At 49.4% G+C, this 20,116-nt stretch overlaps 1 protein-coding gene across 1 annotated transcript; it reads right to left on the bottom strand.

Moving 5' to 3' along the window:
- Window positions 1-8,166: 8,166 nt before the first annotated feature.
- LOC102983813 (40S ribosomal protein SA-like) lies at window positions 8,167-9,108 on the bottom strand. Its single transcript, XM_055086351.1, has one exon. The coding sequence runs from the start codon at window positions 9,052-9,054 to the stop codon at window positions 8,167-8,169; it is 888 nt and encodes a 295-aa protein (XP_054942326.1). The 5' UTR covers window positions 9,055-9,108.
- Window positions 9,109-20,116: the final 11,008 nt, after the last annotated feature.

The raw sequence follows: 20,116 nt of genomic DNA, 5'->3' as shown, positions 1-20,116 counted from the left end.
TGACGGGGCCCAGAGGCTCCCCCCACACGGCCACCCACATCAGGAGCCTTGGGTACAGGGGACTTTTTCCTTCCCTTTGGCCTCAGCATCCAACACTGCACTCTTCTCACGGAGACTCCGGGGCTGCTTCAGCTGGAACCTGATGCCATGCTTCACGGGGAATCAGCACCAAGCTGGGCGGAGGGTGGCATTGCCTTCCGGGCCAGGATGGCAAAGCTCCTGCGGTGGGAAGGGTCAGAGGCTCGGTCAGCATGGGGGCCGGGTGCCCAGGGAGCGGATGAGAGGCTAATCTTGGACTTGGCGTTTCTTTGGTTTCCTCTTCAAGGCTGCACTTCGAACTCAGACCCCTCCAGTGCGGCTGGTCTTTGGACTGGTGTCGGGTTTCTAAATCCCCTCCACTGAGAGGTCCCTGGACAGCCAAGGGGGTCGGTGAGATGAATGGAAGGTTTTTTTTCCTTTAACTTTATTTGAAAAGAGCTATTTTGTTATGAAAGTATTAATGTTTGTTCACTGTAGAAAATAGATCAATTAAAGGGAAAAATGTCAACGTTGCTTTCTGTCAAATACTCTGGCCAGGATGTGGGGTTGATCTTTCCATCTTACCCACAGTGCTTGTAACCTGCTTTTCTTCTTGCTTAGCACTGTATTATGAACATCTTCCCACGTTAAGATGTGTCGCTCTGCTACTATTCCTTCAGTACGACTTACTTTGTCAACGTGGAATTAATTTTTTATCCCCAATGTATTTGTTCAACATCCTGGTGTCAACACAGTGATTTTTTTTACTATTATAAATGATGCCCACCTTGTGTCCATGAATCAGTATTTGTTTAGCTCAGGAGTAGGTCTGTTTTTTTGGGTCTCAATCTATAAAAGAGGCTTTTGTTTCTTTCTGGCAATACTGTGAGACATAGAAATTAAAATCAAAATCGAACCTTCCAAGTAACCAGCTGGGCTAGTTGCCCATTCATGAGCAGTTTCAGCCCAGACTCACGAACTCTCTCTGCGGCCCAGGAACCGGTCAGATGCCAGGGGAGCTGCCCTCTGCTGGCTCCCCACTCCGCCAGCCCAGGCAGGGTAGAAGTATGGGAGCGGGGAGAGCGGGGCGGGAGGTGGCCAGCGTCCACGGGCTGGGTCTGTGAGGGAGGAAGGGGAGGGAGAGTGTGTCATCCGAGCCATGAGTCAACTTCCTAAAAAAGTGGGGTGAGGTGAGTGGTGTGTTGAGTACAGAAGTTTCTAGAACCCAGGGCACCTGGGCCTGGATTTGTCTCTAATCAGCACCAGACCTTGAGTTTAATATTACCATTCGTGGCCTTTAGCTGAGCACCTACTTTTTTTTGAGTCTGGGCTGTTTTAAGGATCAAAATAGATACTTTTGGTAAGAGTGCTTGGGAACAGCTTATTTCAGTATAAAATGTGGGGAGTTTTGTTGGGATTAAAAGAGCTAAAATCTAGTCCCTGTTGTAAGTGAATGTACCTTTTCTTAGTAAACACACAGTGTCACCCTTCCGGTTGCCACTGGAAGAAGTCCCTTCTGGAGGTTTCCTTGCCCCCGAACACCTGCCAAGGGGCTGGGTCACCTCCATTTTGACCTCAGGGTACCCCCTCTTTCACTCACCCTCAACCTGGGACCAAAGATCCTGAAGACAAGGCCGGGGTCTTAGACCGAGGCACCGGGACCTGTGAACAGCCCGAACAAATCTGTTGGTTCCCATAACTCAGGAGCCGGCCAGAGCCTGGAGGCCTTCGGTCACCCCAGAAGTCCTCTTGGGCCCTGTTTCCCTCCACCCTGAAAGGACCAGTGCCAGCCTCTGGGGTCTGGGCGGGTGTGTGAGCTCGGGGCCTGTTAGGTGTTGCCCTGTGTTCCCCAAAAGATATGTTGGAATCCTAACCCCTGGTACCTCAGAAGTGACGATGTGGAGACAGGTTCTTTATAGAGGGGATCAAGTTACAGTGAGCCCATTAGGGAGGCCCTAATCCAGTAGGACTGCGTCCTATGAAAAGGGGAAATTTGGACACAGACAAACACGGAGAAGGCCACGTGAAGAGGAAGACAGAAGTTGGGGTGAAGCTTCTCCAGCCAAAGATGGTCAGCAAACCACCGGAAACTGGGGGAGGCCTGGCACAGAACCCCCCTGCTAGCCCTCAGGGGGACCCAACCCTGCCCACACCTTCGCCTCGGACTTTCGGCCTCCAGAGCCTGAGTCAGTACATTTCTGTCGTTTAAACCCCTCAGCGTGTGGGACTCTGTCTGGTAGCCAGGCCCCTGCCTGCACTGACCTCCTGGGAAACCTGACTGGCTCTGCTTTCTTGGCACTTCTGGTTTGCTCTCAGGCACCACTTCTTTGGAGCACCTCAAAATCCAAAGAAAACCCCCCACAAAAACCAACCACCCATACAGCAACAGCAAAAAGCAAAGAAATGACAACCGGACACCTTCTGGGTCCAGCTCCACCGGGGAAGTGGCTGAGAGAAGCTTCCTCTCCAGCTATTAAGGCTGCTCAACTCAGCAAAAGCTGTGGAGACGCAGCAAAGAAAGCCCGGAACTGTCGCTCTGTGTGCGTCGTGCTGATTAAGGGCCAGATCACCGGTGTCCAGCATGTGGACACAGCCAAGCTTTGCTTTCAAAAGGCCTTGAGTTTTTGGCAGCTGCTCCTGACCCTGGATGGACATTAGTGTCACCTCGGGGGCTTTCCAAACGTGCCCCCAACAGAGCCTGACACAGACCAGTGTCATCAGAATCTCCAGGGGGACCTGGACAGCAAGATCGTACAAAGTGGATTCTAGTGCACAGCCAGGCTTGGGGGCCACTGGTCCAGGAGGTGTGGGCTGCGCGTTCTAGATCCGGCCAACAACCTGGCCTCCCCCTGACCCCCAGCCTCTCCAGGCGTCACCTTCAGTCCTGACCCGCCAGCCATTCTCAGCCTTTGCTGCACCTGACGTTCACCCACGGAATCCTGTCCTGGGGCTGCTACGAGTAGCAAAGAACCACAGACTGGGTGCTCAGAACCACAGAAACGTATTCTTTCCTGGTTCTGGAGGCCAAAATCAAGGTGTCCGCAGGGCTGGTTCCTTCTGGAGACTCTGAGGGAGAATCTGTCCCTGGCCCCGCCCCCACCTCCTGGTGGTTCCCACAACCCTTGCATCCCTTGGCTTGTGGACTTATCACTCCAATCTCTGCCTCCAACTTCACATGGCCTTGGTCCTGTGTCTCTGTGTGTCTTCTTTTCTGTCTCTTCTAAGGACACTAGTCACTGGATGTAAGGCCCACCCTAATGTAGGATAATCTCATCTAGAGAGCTTTACCTTAACTACATCTGCAAAGGCCCTTATTCCCAATCAGGTCACATTCTGAGGTTCCGGGGGACATATCTTCTGGTGGGCAACACCCCTCCGCCCGTGACACCTGGAGGGTTTTAAACCTCCTGCTGTCCAGGCTCACCCCAAGTCATTTACACCAGACCTGGGACCGGGACCCAGACCTGGGTGTTTTCAAAGTTCCTGGCGATTCCGACATGCAGCCTTGGTTGAAAAACCCAAGGGAGTCTTGTGTTTTCAGTTGCCTTTTATACTGAAAAATCTAAACCGAGCCAGGCTCGGTGGGGATCCACCTGGTGGACGGGGTCAATGCAATTTCTAGTCTTGCTGGGTCCTTAGTTGTAGGGTGTGTGTGTGTGTGTGTGTGTGTGTGTGTGTACCGAGCCAGGCTCGGTGGGGATCCACCTGGTGGACGGGGTCAATGCAATTTCTAGTCTTGCTGGGTCCTTAGTTGTAGGGTGTGTGTGTGTGTGTGTGTGTGTGTGTGTGTGTGTGTGTGTGTGTGTGTGTGTGTGTGTGTATCTCTTTTTGGTAAATGAAACATCGTGAAAGGGCAGCTGTGGGCACCCTAGCTCTGGCGTCAGCTGTCATGTGTTATTTCTGGCTTTCTTATACCTGGGCAGCCTTGGCTTTGCGAGGTGATGTTTGTTGTCACCGGGCAGTGCCAGCTGCTTTGTAATCCGAATCTCTGGTGGTCACACGAAGGTTGGAACGAGGCGTTTCTTCAGTCCTCGACGATGTATTAATGGTTTTCTTATAAGAAACCATGAAGTCGGTTTCCTTGGGTTTGTCAGCTGGGTTTCCAACCAAAGGCTTTGACCCACAAAAGGGCCATTCAGTGCTCCCCTCTGTCTTAATTAATTGCTGGCCCTCGGACAGAGGAGCCTGAGGCTCTGACAGCCCCGTTTGGTTTCCATTCCACCCGAGGGCTGCATACCCTCCTTGCGGGAGCCTCACTGGCACCAGAGCCCCCGGCTGGCTCTGTCCCCACTGCCCCAGCTCAGACCTCAGCTGGCTCCTCATGGGGCGGAACCAGAGCAAACAGGAGCCTTAGACGTCAGCTCGGGGCTTAGTTTCCAGGGCTGGCGGCCTCAGGCTTTCAATCCTGGACCTGGCTCACTTCTAGGGAAGGGAGATGAGAACCTGGTGAAGCCCACATGGAGCGGGCTGGCTTGCGGGATCCACATCTCTGCCCGCCCCAGAGCACAGCCCTCGGGACAGGCTTGTGCTCGCAGCCCGGCTTTGCCATGCCAAGCTGTGGGCCCTGGAGCAATTTCTTAACCTCTCTGTGCTTCCTTGAACCCCCATAATGTGGTTATGACGCGGGGTGATCACGTGTGACCCTTAGCTCCCATGCCCAGTAAATGCTTGCCATCAATGCTGGGGCCTTATTGGAGCTGTGACTCTGCCTGAGGTTTGTTTTTTTTAAAGGATAATTTCAATTGATTTAAGTTTTGACCTGAAATTTAGGGAAATAGAGTATGTCCGTTATCTGCCGCTGTATAACAAACTACCACCAAATAACAACCATTTTATTGGCGTATGATTTTGTAGGCCAGCAGTTGCGCTGGGGTCATTCGGCAGTTCTGCTCTTCTTGCTGGGTCACTATCGACGCTGTGATCGCCTGGTGCGTAAGCGGGGGCTGCTTGGGCTATGGAGCCGCCATTGAGATGGCTTGTCTCTGCTCTCTGTGTTCTTATCCTCCAAGAGGTGGCTTGGGCTTCTTCACATGACAATCTCAGAGATGTGATATATACTACAAGTTCTTTTTAAGCTTTCTCTTGTGTTACGTTTGCTAACATCCCATTGGCCAAAGCAAATCATATGGCCCAACCAGGAGTTAGATAGGAGAGGGGGCCTACACGTGGATTTAAACATTGGGAGGTGTAATTCATCGGTTCCATTACTTTAACAACCCACCACAATTTACTTTGACAGAATATACTGATCAGTTTCTGGTGGATCATCCGGCTGGTCACCAAAATCAGTAGCATCTAAGGACTTATCCCTCAAACATGTTAAAGTTCACATTTCTTGTTCCTGTTCTTGTTTATAATCTGCTTCCATCTACCTTTCTGGAGGTCAAAAGTCTAAAATCAAGGTATGGGCTGGGCTGCATTTCTTCTGGAGGCTTCAGGGGAGAATCCCTTTTCTTCCCTTTGTCAGCTTCCAGATGGGCCTTCAATTCTTGGCTCACTGCCCCTTACATCACTCTGACCTCTTGTTGCTTCGCCTTGGAGGGCACAGTTTGGTCATCAAAGATCACGTAAGGGAAATGCCATTCTTTTTTAACATCTTTATTGGAGTATAATTGCTTTACAGTGGTGTGTTAGTTTCTGCTGTATAACAAAGTGAATCAGCTGTATGTATACATATGTCCCCATATCCCCTCCCTCTTGCGTCTCCCTCCCACCCTCCCTATCCCACCCCTCTAGGTGGTCACAAAGCACCGAGCTGATCTCCCTGTGCTATGCGGCTGCTTCCCACTAGCTACCTATTCTACATTTGGTAGTGTATATATGTCCATGCCACTCTCTCACTTTGTCACAGTTTACCCTTCCCTGTCCCCATATCCTCAAGTCCTCCATTCTCTAGTAGGTCCGCATCTTTATTCCCGTCTTACCCCTAGGCTCTTCGTGACCTTTTTTTTTTTTTTTTTAGATTCCATATATATGTGCACTTTGTCACAGTTTACCCTTCCCTGTCCCCATATCCTCAAGTCCTCCATTCTCTAGTAGGTCCGCATCTTTATTCCCGTCTTACCCCTAGGCTCTTCGTGACCTTTTTTTTTTTTTTTCTTAGATTCCATATATATGTGTTAGCATACGGTATTTGTTTTTCTCTTTCTGACTTACTTCACTCTGTATGACAGACACATATATACAATGGAATATTACTCAGCCATAGAAAGAAATGAAATTGAGATATTTGTAGTGAGATGGATGGAAATGCCATTCTTTATCCGTGGTCTGGAAAGACTTGAAAGGGCTACAGTCAATCACATCCAGCAACCCCGCTCTTTCCTCCTTCTCCCGGGCACTGCAGCTTTCTTCTCTGGACGCCTTTCCAATGCCCGAGGCTCCTCTCTGAAATGCTTTCCCAGTTCTTGATTCCCAAACTCAGATGCCTCCCAGAGCAGGACACCTGCCTGGACGGGTGCAGGAAGGGGAGACACTAGGTGTGTGAAGCCAGACTCTTCCAGGGAGAAGCAGGTCCCTTCTGGTTAACAGTTATATTAATAGTATTAATAAGCTGTGAGGCTGGGACTTGAACCCAGGTCTGTGGACGCCCAAGCCCTTGTTACGTTGTCAACAGGAGCACGTGTGGGGGCTTGTATGAAGTCCCTCGGAGCCAGGTTGACCGTGAGGCATGGTTTTCAGGGGGTGGTGCTGCTTTCTTGTCTTTATAAAGGACCCAAAGCTCACCCACAGGCCTCAGGACAAATGCCCTGTTGATCTGGAACCGTCCTAAGGTGCATGTAAATCTAGAGCTCTTCGTGCAGCAAGAGTGACATAGGTTTCTTGCCTTTCGTGATGAAGATTTTACTGTCAGCAGCAGATTTTTACTGAGCACTTAGGCAATGACTTTCTTGGGTGCTGAACAATTTGAGGGAAGGAAAAAAAAAAACCGTATATGAATATCAGGCCTGCTCTCACAGACTGGTATTTTTAGTGGGGAAAGAAAACAGAAGTCCAAGAGCCCCAGAAGTGCCAAATGCTGAGGGCAACTGAGTCTCCATGAGTGGAGACTGGACAGGTCAGTGAGGGCTGGAAAGGGCCAGAGAAGATTCATGGATGAGGAGAGCTTGAGCGGGGCTTCAAAACACAAGGGACAGGTGGGTGCGGGATGGGAGAGGTGGTGGCAAAGGCTGGGAGGCTCCATGTGTCACGTGATTCCCAGGGGATGAGCAGAATTGCAGCAGGAATGCCAAGCCCAAGTCAATTCAATGGGGACCACATAGGGTTCCAAGTCAATTCAATGGGGACCACATAGGGTTCCATGTCAATTCAATGGGGACCACATAGGGCTCCCTATTTTGTTCAGAGCTCTCCCTAGAACTGGCCCTGAGTGTGCATTTGGGAGCTGGGGATATTTGTTCTAGTCTTCAAACAAGTAGAGAAAGCACATTCCACACTGGACTTTGCACTCCTGGGACTCTGGAAATGCATAAGGCTCTGGTCAGGCTTTAGGGCCGATGTGGTGCAAGACAGACCAAACCAGAACCTTCGAGAGGTTGCCACAGCAGTAGGCAGGCGGCTCTCTCCCCTCACAGCAGTGTCTCCCCTGCAGACACAGCTGCCCTGGGAGCTGGGAGGCGCAGACAGCCCCCTCTGGAGTAGCCAAGACTGGGACACGTCCATGCCCTTGGGAGCTCACAGTCTCCCCTGAGAGTCTCACACTTCAGCTGCATCAGAATCACCTGGAGGGTGGGGCCCCACCCCCAGAGTTTCTGCACCCCCAGAGTTTCTGATTCAGCCGGTCTGGGGTGGGGGCTGAGAACCTGCATGTCTAACAAGTTCCCAGTTGATGCTGATGCAGCTTGTCTGGGGACCCTACTTTGAGAGCCACACGTCTAAGATGGGGTCCCAAACTTTGGATGCCTGAGAGTCATCTGGGCCTAGTTTCTGGAGATTTCGACTTCAGTAAGTCTGTCATGTATTGGGGTAGATGCGTCCCAAACTTTGGATGCCTGAGAGTCATCTGGGCCTAGTTTCTGGAGATTTCGACTTCAGTAAGTCTGTCATGTATTGGGGTAGATGCATGCACTTTTTTTTTTTTTTTTTTTTTTAGAAACTGTTTATTTTCCATCAACCTATTTCCATTTTAAGAGTTTGTGGAAGAACAGCTTAAGACCACTCAGTGGTTGTTCCTACCCACTGAGCGGCCCGAGCAGTTGGAGCTGCAGACCAGTCTTCAGTGGCGGGCTGTGCACTCCAGTCTTCAGCGGGGAGCTGCTGAACAGGCACGGAGGGCACCTGCACACCTTCGGACCCGTCCGCCACCTCCGGCTGAGGAGCAGGGAACTCAGGAGCTGGAACGGTCCATTCACCCTGAGATTCCTCCTTGGCCACAGCCTTCTCAGCTGCCGCCTGCTCGTCCTTTTCAATCTCTTCAGGATCTCTGTAGAAGCAGACATCAGGCATGACCTCCCATGGGTGTTCGCGGGAGATGGTGCCACGCACGCGCAGAACTCCCCGGGCAAGCGTCCACCACATCAGACCCGCTGAGTGAGCTCCCTTGTTGTTGCATGGGATGGCGATGTCCACATACCGCAGAGGAGAGTCTGTGTTACACAGAGCAATGGTAGGCAGGTTAACGTAGGAGGCCTCTGGGAGAGGCTGGTGGTCAGCCCTGGGATCAGTAACCACCAGAAGTCTTGGCTCCCGGAAGGCTGCCTGGACCTGGTTAGCGAAGGTTCCTGGAGTGAAGCGGCCAGCAATAGGAGTGGCTCCGGTGGCAGCAGCAAACTTCAGCACGGCTCGCTGGCCAGTATTCCTGGAGGATATGACGCTGACATCAGCTGGGTTTTCAATGGCAGCAATGGCACAAGCTGCCAACAGAAGCTTCTCCCAGGTCCTCTTCGGATTTATGATGTAGATGCCATCACTTTTCCTTTTGTAGATGTACTGTTCCATTTGGAAGTCAAGGTTGGTGCCACCTAAGTGGGTTCCTGCTGCAGGGAATTTGAGGACATCCTCCTCCTTCATTTGCAGGACATCAAGGACTCCGGACATTGTGAAATTTTCCCTTTAAGTTACGACGGGAATCCAGAACAAAGCCGTATGGACCCTTATCTGGCGCGGAAAGAAGGTGCATGCGTTTTGACAATGTTCCTAGGGATTCTGATACTTGTGAGCCACCGGCATATGGATGGGGGTGCTTGTTGCTGCAGCTCCCCAGGTCCTGCCACCGGAGAGCTGGATTCTGGAGCTCTGGGGCAGGGTCCAAACCTGCATTTTATTTTTTTAATTTATTTAAATTTATTTTTATTTTTATGCATTTAAAAAATTTATTTATTTTTATTTTTATATTTTTTCACATCTTTATTGGAGTAGAATTGCTTTACCACGGTGTGTTAGTTTCTGCCGTATACCAAAGTGAATCAGCTATACATATACATATATCCCCACATCCCCTCCCTCTTGCGTCTCCCTCCCTCCCACCCTCCCTATCCCACCCCTCTAGGTCAAACCTGCCTCTTTAACAAGCACGCCTGTGCCTCTGACAAAGGGCCAGATGACACTGGCCAGGTGGGGAGAAATAGTGGGAGTGGGAGCTCCTACCTCACCGGGGAGGAAGCATCTGGTTGTCAAGCCTTGGTTGTCTCCCCCCTCCCCCCCGCCCAATGGCAGCAGTGCAGCCACTAGTGTGGGTCCAGGAAGCGCCCATTGTCCATCCTGTTATGCTTGGCACTTAGTAAGTTGCCCACACCCTTTGGTATTCTCAACTGTGGAAATGCCCAGCAGCTGTGAGGAGGATTTCGACCTGGCTCAAGCTCATCAGGGCTTGGGTCCTGGACCTCCCAGTGCTCCCTGACCCCCAACTTCAGTTGCTGTCGACTGTTTCCTCGGTGAGAGGCTCAGCGAGCCCGTTTGCAGCATTTTGAACCCTTACCTCCAAAATCTGCAAGAAAACAGAGATGCTCTCCAACGGCTGATGATTCGCAGATGCTCATGCACATATGGGCTCCTGGCTTCTCTCTCATCTTTCCTGTGCGAGGCTTACGCAACCTGCCAGATTGAGTGACCTCCCCACCCCCCGTGCCCCACCCCGGCACTCAGGAGATTGAAGGATGCTAAACGTGGGTGCTTGCAAAACTGTGCAGTTTAAACAGGATCTGGTTTCCTAAGCAAAATGTTCCAGCTCCACCCCATGCAATCCTGTGACTAGTACTTCAGGGAGATTCCTCCAAGGAAGTCCCAGAGCCTGAAGGGAGATTTAAGAGGTCAGAGGGCAGGGTAAGAGGGCAAAGGGCAGCTTTGCTGCTGCCAGACTCTACTTTGGGGCAACCACGACTGTAGATCTCAGGCAGAAAGCTGAAGCCTGTGTGCGCGCGCTCTCTCTCCCCTCTGCAGAACCAACGGGGGGGAGGGGGTGGAATGAGAGCTCAGGACAGGGAGGAGGCGCCAACCTGTCTCCCCCATACCCGAGTGGAGTCCCTCCGTTTCTACATCTGTAAAACGAGAGGAAATTGTCTGCGACTCCTTGAAGAGCGCCATCTGAGAGGATGCGCTGTACTTGAGGCTGCTTCCTGGGAGGGTTACCATCACTAGGCTGCCAGCTGGGCCTTCCCCAGTGACGGCGGCTGAGAGCAGGCACCCCCCCCCAACACACACCCTTCAGGTGTCGGATTTTAATGGGGGACCCATCTGGAGAAGCCCGAGGAGTCTAAGGACAGCCGTGGGTCAGGAAATCAAAATGCTTTCTGACCTTTTATGTGTACTTTTACGAATATCCTGGAGGAAGTGGGCGACTGGCCGGTGCTTCCCTCGTTGTCATTTTCATCGATTCTATTTGTCATTGCCTGGCTTTCATGGCATCCTCAAGGGCACCCGAACGGAAGACGGGGAGATAGCATCATGCTTTGAGAAACCAAGGGACTCCCAGGCCAATAAACAAGGGCATACTTGTCCGAACGGACCTTGTCACGTGGTGTCGCATCCACCTAAGTTCAGGCGGAGGGGCGGGCAAAGGCAGGTGTGATTGGAGGCCGGCCGCACAGAGCGCGTGCGCGGCGCAGGCAGGCGGGAAGGATGCCCCGGCGGAGGGCGGCCAGCGCCAGGTCCAGGGCTTAGGTCCACGCAGGCCGAGGCGTGAGGCTTCGCCCCACCACCGGCACATGGATTGAGTGATGCTGGGCAAGACACAAATGTATTTCTTTGTTTCAATTTCTTTATTTACAAAATGGCAAAATCTCCAACCTGCCAGCCTTGCGGTTATGGGGTTCTCGTGCCATGGCTCGCATACTGTCTGTAAACTGTTAGGTGAGAATGAAACACTTTATAACCAGCCATCTCCGCTCTGCAGAAAAGCTTTGAGACAGTTTAGTTACACTAAAGTGTGAACGTGGCGAAGATTTTGATGGATGCCCCAGGAGCAGCCGTTTCCCGCCGCCTTCCCTGGAGTCTGAGCTGCTCAGTTGCTCACCTGGAGCCGGGGCAGCCTCGCTTCGGGGTCTCCTGGGTGTACTCCCGGCTATTGTGAGCTGGGTTCTGATAGGACAGGGTTCTTCCCTCTCCGGGTGCCATGACGTCCTTGACGAAGCCTGTGGACCCTTTGTTAGGATAATGTTTTCAAATGCATAAAATAAGTAAAATACAAAAAAAAATAAGTAAAATAATAAAACACTCTGGATTGCAAAAGAAATCAATTAGTGTATCAATACAGTTATCAAATTAAAAAAAATTGTGCTCTTATTTTTACTGTATTTTGTAATAAAACCTACCAGCAGTTTTGATAACCAGTCATATGAAAGTAGTGCTGGCCAATCAGTGCTACTCTGAGATTTCTGGAACACACGTACTGTTCCATCAAAGTATCTGTGATTTCAAATCCATGACCAAGTACCAGGTTCTGTCCGTGCTGTTTGTTGTGTCCATTTGTAATGGAAGAAAATGCTGATTTTCAGTTGGAGATTAGTGAAAATAGAAATGTCGTTATTTTCCTATGCAATTTCAAAGACCCCCTAAGTTCTGCCCACGGACGCTCCTGATTAGGACCCCTGGAATTAGAGCTTACTTACTAGGAATGTCTCCTGGCTTCCTGCAACCAGGTTGTGCATTTCTTTCCCTCCCTCCCTTCCTTCCCCACTATTTTTCCCAGCCTGATACAAAATAGCCCTTACTAAATATTTCTGGAAGGAACGAATTCCTTCGATTATAGGCATGAGGGCAGCTTGTGTCGTGAGCCCAGTGCTGTGTCAGGTGTTGATAAAGAAGAGCTCTACCATGGTCCCCGCCCTCCACGTGGAGCTCTGCGTCTGGGGCGTGGTCCCAGCTGTCCAGGGTTGGAGGCAGCGGAGAAGGAGCCCTGCCGTAGAGCTCTGGGTTCCGGGTCAGAATGCCAACTCCATCCTCACCACTGGTGTGACCCAGACACCTCTGTTTGTAAAAAAATTGAGATATAATTGACAGATTGTGTAAGTTTCAGGTGTACCACAGATTGATTTGATACATTTATATTGCAGTTTGATTACCACTGTAGCATTAGCTAACACTTCCACCACATCCCATAATTATTAATTAATTTATTTATTTTTGCTGTGTTGGGTCTTCGTTTCTGTGCGAGGGCTTTCTCTAGTTGCGGCAAGTGGGGGCCACTCTTCATCGCGGTGCCCGGGCCTCTCACTATCGCGGCCTCTCTTCTTGCGGATCACAGGCTCCAGACGCGCAGGCTCAGTAGTTGTGGCTCACGGGCCTAGTTGCTCCGCGGCATGTGGGATCTTCCTAGACCAGGGCTCGAATCCATGTCCCCTGCATTAGCAGGCAGATTCTCAACCACTGCGCCGCCAGGGAAGCCCACACATCCCATAATCATCATTTCTTCTAGTCCCATCACCGCCTGGTGTCTCAATTCCATACCTGTTAAGAGGAGAGGAGATCAGGGGCTGATCCATGGGTGGCCCAGGTCAAATGAGCAGACATCTCAGGAGTGCTTAGAACGTTGGGTACATGGTCAGGGTGACCAGTTGTTTGATCTTCCTGGGGTTTCCTGAAGGGACTGAAGTCCTCTGGAAACCGAGCTTCCAGTGTTAGAACTTCGATAGTCCCAGGCAAACGGGGATGAGTTGGTCACCCCATTGGGTGCTCAGCAAGCATTAGCTACCGTCACCCTGTGGGGTGGCATTGCCAGGACACGAGCAGGAGGAAAGGAAAGGCAGGCGATAGTGGAGGGTGGGGGGCTGCAAGCCTGACCTTCAAGGGGAGGGAGTCCTGTGGGATTTTGATTTTCTTCGTAACTCACTTAAAAGCAGACCCACCCTTTGCGACCTGATTTAAAATTGAGTGCCTCAAAAGAGGGAAGACGTAAAGCCCAAACCTCAGAACCCTAGCACGATGAACGGACAGGTTGAGAGGGAGCCCTGGACACCACCCGCATGGGCCCTGCTTCACCATGGACTTCCCAGGCTGGTGACACCTGCCTGGGGTTCTCAGACTTGGATATTTTGCTGTAACAACAGGCTGATTGGTGACTAGAAAATTTTTTACAAGCCCACAGGTTTTGGTATCTCTACGTGAGTGTTGTAAAATCAGGCTTCTATTCTTCGCACTGATATTTTAGTGGATTTGTTGCAGTTTATACGCCCACCGCCCCCTGCCAGGTGCTGTTAGCTGGTGGTGAAAGCTAGAAAAGTCAATATTCTAATCTGTGCTTCCTGAGCATATGAACACTGGGTTTATGAAAATGCAGATCTTTCTCGGGTACAAGCTTGGCTTATACTTTATGCGAATGGGACTGGGAAAGATGCAAAGTGGCACTGGCTGGTAACGATTAGAGCTCTTCTCCACATTTTTCAATTGACTGGAATTTCACTGCTGCCTTTAGAATTAATTTCATGAACCTGTCTCTTTAGGAAATAAATGAACATCTCACGGCTGTCCATACATAAAATACTTGTTGATTGGCTCTACCGTCTGCTTCTGCTGCCCTGTCCACCTTCCCCAGACAGCACGATGGGGTCATGAACTTGAACCACAGGTGTTTCCCCTCACTGGTTCCCAGAGTTCCTGAAGGATGCATTAGACAAAGGCTTCCAATCCTTCCCAACTGTAACTGAGAAAAGTTTAGCAAAATATGTGTATACGTACATACACATATACGTGTGTGTGTGTGTGTGTGTGTGTGTGTGTGTGTATAATTGGGGAGGTTTCTGCAAATTAAAGTACACACACATGCTGACATTTTTGGTTCTAGGCCATGTGAGTATACCTGTATCCATGTATGTATCCATGTATGTATCCACATGTATATACATGTGTACGCATGTGCATGTTGCTGAAACAGTGTAACACAACACACTCACCCTACATATGCTATGCATTCTTACATATTCTATTCTATTCCATTCTTGTTTCATTTTTATCAATTGCTGGCTGTGATATCTCAGTTGATTTCATGACTTACTGGTGGGTTGAGCCCCCGTACAGATGGCTGCTGGCGAACAGATATTACAGGCGTGGGCAGAGGATGCATTGAGGCTTGTGATGCAGCCAAGGAATTCCTGGGGTGGGGTGGGGCGGGCCTGCTTCTTGTGGCTTCAGCATTGGGGCGCCTCCCCTCGTCTCCTGGCCTTGACCTCTGTCTGCCTCTGTTTCCATCAGACTTATTTTTTTGGTTTTAACCTCAGGCTGTCAGCCTAATCCCTCACCCCATGGCTGCTTGGTTTCCATGGGGTCCCCTCTGCCCAGGCCTGCACTGGATTCTCTTTAGCCTCTCGTGAGAGGCCAGATGGGAAAGGCCTCTGACTGTTAGCACCTAGCCTCGTGGCCACTGCAGATGGGGTGGCTCATCCAGGCAACTCTGTGAAGCTGCTTGATTGTCACCCAGTCCTCCAGCTGCTAACTCGCCCCGGGTCCAGGTCCTGCAGCAAGTAGGGGAAAGGACAGCCTCTCCAGCCCAGACCTGCCTGGCCCCCAGGCCTGCGGTTTTCACCTCTGTTCCATCCAGGCTGTCTTTGCCTTTTTTGGAAACCACGGTTTAAGGGAAGAGCTCTGACAGTGTCCTTGGAGGGAGGGTGTGCTCTTCTTCGTGGGAAACAGCTCCTTAGAATTTGATTGTCAACTTTGCCCGAGTTAGGGAACTTCCCAGGAAGTCATCGGATGTGAAATCGATTTTGCTTTTAAAAACATCGGGAGTGATAAAAGCTGTTGTCAGTGTTCCTTTGTTTGCCTGCTATTTCCTTGTTTCCTCTCCTGTCCTCTTTGTACCTGTATGTGGCGGGGGTGCCTGTTGATACTTGACTGGTGGGAGGCAAGTGTGGAATCATGCTGTGGAGGTTTAGGTGTTTCTGAGGAAGCAAAGCACTGTCCAGCCATGGGGTAGGCTGCTCTGTGCAGGTCATGAGCTCCCCGCTACTGGAAGTAACCAAATTGCCCAAGAAGACCTCCTGGAATGCATGATTTGGAATACTCAAGATGTAGCATGGTGCCTAGATACACTCGGCACTCAATAAATGCTTGTTGGATGAATGAGTTTCTGAGCTTGGGTGCCCCCTTCCTGCCCTGAGGAATCTTAGACAGGGTGAATGTTAGAAAAGACATTGAGGGATTTGTCAATGAAGTCATTGGCCTTTCATCTTCAAAACCAGCCCAGCCAGAGGGTGGCCACATTTCCTCAAACTCAGCAGCTCATGCCGGGGACACACCCCAGGACTTCAGGTGTTTCATAATCAAGAAGTTCTCAAGGTGCTGTCTCGAGACGCTTCTGCCACAAGTGAAGTTCACTTCCCTTGGCATCCTCCCTGGCAGTGGAGATGTAATTGCGCCTGTACCCATATGTGTATATGTATATGCGTTCTGTCCTGTCCTGTCCCGTCCATCCTTGGAGGATGCAGCACTTGGAAGGAGGTCACATACTTTTGTGCTCGTCCTGGAGCTGAGGTTGGCACACTCCAGTGCGAGGGCCACATCTGGCCTGCTGCCTATTTTTGTGAATGAAGTTTTATTGGAGCACCATGAATATTTTACGCATTGTCTGTGGTTGCTTCATGCTACAAAGGCAGAGCTGAGTAGTTGCAACAGAGACCACAAGGCTCATGAAACCTAAACTATTTACTTATCTGGCCCTTAGAGGAAAAGTTTGCTGACCTTTGATCTACAGCAAAATGATTCAAGATAAATGTTGAAAATATGAGCAGATATTACACAGAATACACTGAAACGTAAGGTCTCAGCAAGGTCGGCTGTGAAGTCAAAATGATGAGGATGCAGAGCAATTTCATCCTCAGGTATAGACCGCAAAGAATTGAAAACAAGGACTCCACAAATAGTCGTACACGAACAATCATGGTGGCATTATTCACAATGGCCAAAAGGTGGAAATAACCCAAATGTCCATCAACGGACGAAATGTAACATATCCATACAACAGAATATTTTTCAGTCATAGCAAAGAATGAAGTACTGACACATGCTGCAACATGGATGAACCTTGAAAATATTATGCTAAATGGAAGAAGTCAGGTATAGAAGGTCATATATTGTATAATTCCATTTATATGAAATGTCCAGGATAGGTAAATCCAAAGAGACAGAAATAATTAGTGCTTTCCAGGGGCTGGGTGGGAGTGGAAGAGGGAAGGACTGCTTAATGGGTGTGGGGTTTTATTTTCGGGTTGATGAAAATGCTCTGGAACTAGATAGAAGTGAAGATTGTATCACACTGTGAATGTACTAAGTGCCACTGAATTGTTCACTTTCAAATGGTTAATTTTATATTGTGTGAATTTCACCTCAACTGAAAAAAATGACGGGGATGCTAAACAGTACGATGTATCCCAGAGGGGCATCTGCAGCCTCAGGGTCCTCCGTGCGCCAGCCTCCCCGTGTCTGCGATGCATTTGTGCTTGTGCGTCTGTGATAACCCCAAGTCCCTTTCAAGGCAACACCATATACATGGTTTCCTCCGGGTGGAGTTCTATTAGGTAGGCAACCAGAGTCTCATTATCCCTCTTCAGAATTTCTCCGTCATGTAGATCCCATCAATTACCAACTAATTTCCCCATTCCAACCCTCACGCTCCTTAAAGTTTCCTTGCTTAGATAGAAGCCTATTTTCCGCAATTCATCCATGTTAGATGTATGTACATTTCTGGGAGGCGTAGGCGGGCAGGGAAGGCAGAGAATGGGGTGGAAATACATTAACACAGACAGTCTTGGGTCTTGTTGCAGGGTTCTGTAAGGGACAGGACGGGGATGGTACTGGGAATGGGAGAGACTGAGAACTATGGTCAGAGAGAAGGTCCCCGTGGACAGTTAGCATGAAGACAAGGGAGGGATAATTTGTTGAAGGGATGCTTGCTGAGTTGTGCAGCTTTTAGGCACCATAACACAATGGCTACATGCGTGGAGTCCCTGGGGTTGGGTAGTGCACAACCTGAGCAACTGTACATAGTGGTCTTGGGAGAAAACCAATTCACCAGACTGATTAGCTTTAACTTTGATATTCAAATTATAGACTCATCTGAGATCATTATCTCATCTAACACCCTTATTTGAGAACTGAAGAAATCAGGATCCTAAGAGGTTAAGTGCCTTATCCAAGGTCACATAGCAGAGACTTTGAGTCATAATTCTGTCTTTCTTTTCTGATGCCCTTCATATGATGTAATCACTGAAGAGGTTGGTGTAGAAATGGAATGAATTGGAAAATCAACTTTCATAATTTCTGCCCCTGAACTGTGCCCTTGACAAGACACTAAGGGACACTAACATTCAGCAGAAAGCACTTGAATTTCATCTTTTGGTTTTCTTTGTTGGAGAGAGAGCCAAGCAAAAAGACAGGCATAAGAGATTATGCTTTTATTATATGCCTTTATTATTAACCCCATAAGGGGTTAATAATGGGGAAAGGACAAGGAAAAGGGTGGGTCAGAAATTTAGAGAGAAAGGCTGGGAGAAAGAGAGGAAAACAGAAAGCTGTGTGTGGAAGGAAGGGAAAGTAGAGATTGGAAAACCATCATAGCTGATGGTAGAGACTTGGTTCCGTGTAACAGAGCTTGGGAATCGACACTGGTGGGAAGACAAATAGCCCAAATCTGCAGGTTCAGGGGGCTTTAGGAGGATCTCCACCCAGCCTCCAAGTTGCTACCAGCAACAACTGTGCTTTAAAATCCGCAACCTGGCAGTTGTTAGTCATGAAAGCATTTAGTGAAGCCTGCTTCCTTGTCTTTACACTTGTCTTCAGGACCTGTTATGTAATTTGTGGGCCCCGTGCAAAAGAAAAATGCAGGGACTCTTGCTCAAAAATTAAGAACTTCAGTATGGCAACAGCTGTGTGGGCCCTTCTGAGCGCGGGGCCCTGCGTGACTGGCCCTCTCTGTTCTGAACAGGCTATAGGGTGATTACTCTCATTTCAGATGGAATAACTTGGTCACAGAGATGAGCTCTATATTTTGAACTACAACATAGGTATTAGATAAATGGCAACAGGCGATTCCTTGGCTGTCCAGTGGTTAAGACTGTGTGTGTCCACTGCAGGGGGCACAGGTTCAATCTCTGGTCGGGGACCTAAGATCCCACAAGCCATGTGGCATGGCCAAAAAAAAAAAAAAGATAAATGGCAACAACAGAAATGTGTCACCTACATGGAAAAAGCCAGAGTTGAGCTGTCTACTAGAGCACTTAAGTTTCTGCCATTCATCCTGTGAGCATCAGTGACCTGATGCCAAACAACAAGGCCTTGTCTTCTGGCCCAGCTTCGTGGAAATTCTCCCAGTTCGTCTTATGGCACCAAGTACATGTCTTTTCCAGGGAGTCGGAAGTATTCCGAAGATGCTCCCTATCCAGGGTTGCCAGATAAAATACAGGGTGCTCAGCTGAAGTTGAATTTCAGAAAAACAACCAATAAATTTTTTAGCATAAGTATATCCCAAATATTGCATGGGACATACTTATACTAAAAAATTATTGACTATTTGTCTGAAATTCAAATTTAACTGGGTATCCTGTGTTTTTATTTATGAAATCGATAACTCTATATCTAATGCATTCTTAGGACACCTGGGGCTATATATGGGAGCTGTCAAATCACTGATGTGGGTCTGGAGCCCAAGCTGGGCTGACATGTCTGAGTGATGGAAAATAAACCAATAACGGGAACTGTTGGAATTCTGGTCTGTGTTAGTTTCCTAGGGCTTTTGTAACACAGTACCATAAACTTGGTGGCTTAGAACAACAGATGTTTATTCTTTTACAGTCCTGGAGGGTAGAAGTCTGAGATCAAGGTGTCGGTGGGACTGTGCTCCCTCTGATGGTGCTGGAGAAGGACCCATGCAGGCACCTGTCCCAGTTTCTGGGGCCACAGATGGTCCTTGGCTTCTGGCAGCATAACTCCAGTTTTCTCATGTTATTCTCCTTCATCTCTTCACAGCTCTCCCTCTGTGTGTGTCTGTGTCCAAATTTCCCCTTTTTATAAGGACGCCAGTCATACTGGATTAGGACCCACCCTCACGACCTCATTTTAACTTGATTACCTCTGTGAAGACCCGATCTCCTAATAAGGTCACATTCTGAGGTACCGGGATGTCTTAGTCTGTTTGGGCGGCTATAACAGAATACTATAAACTGAGTGGCTTGTAAACAACAGAAATTTATTTCTCACCATCTGGAGGCTGGGAAGTTCAAAAGCAAGGCGCCTGGCGAGGGCCGGATTCCTGGTTCACAGACCACACCTTCTTGCTGTGTCCTCACATGGTGGAAGAGGTGAAGGAGCTCTCTGGGGTCTCTTTATAAGGTCACTAATCACATTCGAGAGGGTTCCACCCTCATGACCTAATCATCCTCTGAAGGCCTGACCTGCTAATATCATCACCTTGGGGGTTAGGATTTCAACATATGAATTTTGGGCAGACACAGATATTCAGTCTATAGCATAGGTGTTAGGACTTCAGCATATCTCTTTTGGGAACACAGTTCGATCCATAACATGGCCCTAGGACTGTCCAGGGCCTTTCCTTTCCGAGACTTGGTTGGATGGCTTACATTCGGAGGGCTGGAGAGACCATGTGTATCTGGCCTGTGAACAATCCGTCTTAACTGATGACAGTTCACAAGGTGACAGCCACGGCCAGTCCAGAGGG

The sequence above is a fragment of the Physeter macrocephalus genome, chromosome 8 (assembly GCF_002837175.3).
Source record: "Physeter macrocephalus isolate SW-GA chromosome 8, ASM283717v5, whole genome shotgun sequence".
NCBI classification, from domain to species: Eukaryota; Metazoa; Chordata; class Mammalia; order Artiodactyla; family Physeteridae; genus Physeter; species Physeter macrocephalus.
This window is presented reverse-complemented; position numbering and strand designations above follow the sequence as displayed.

Excerpts from the sequence above, each read along its gene's own strand:
- LOC102983813 (XM_055086351.1), bottom strand. The coding sequence starts at position 9,054 with ATGTCCGGAGTCCTTGATGTCCTGCAAATGAAGGAGGAGGATGTCCTC.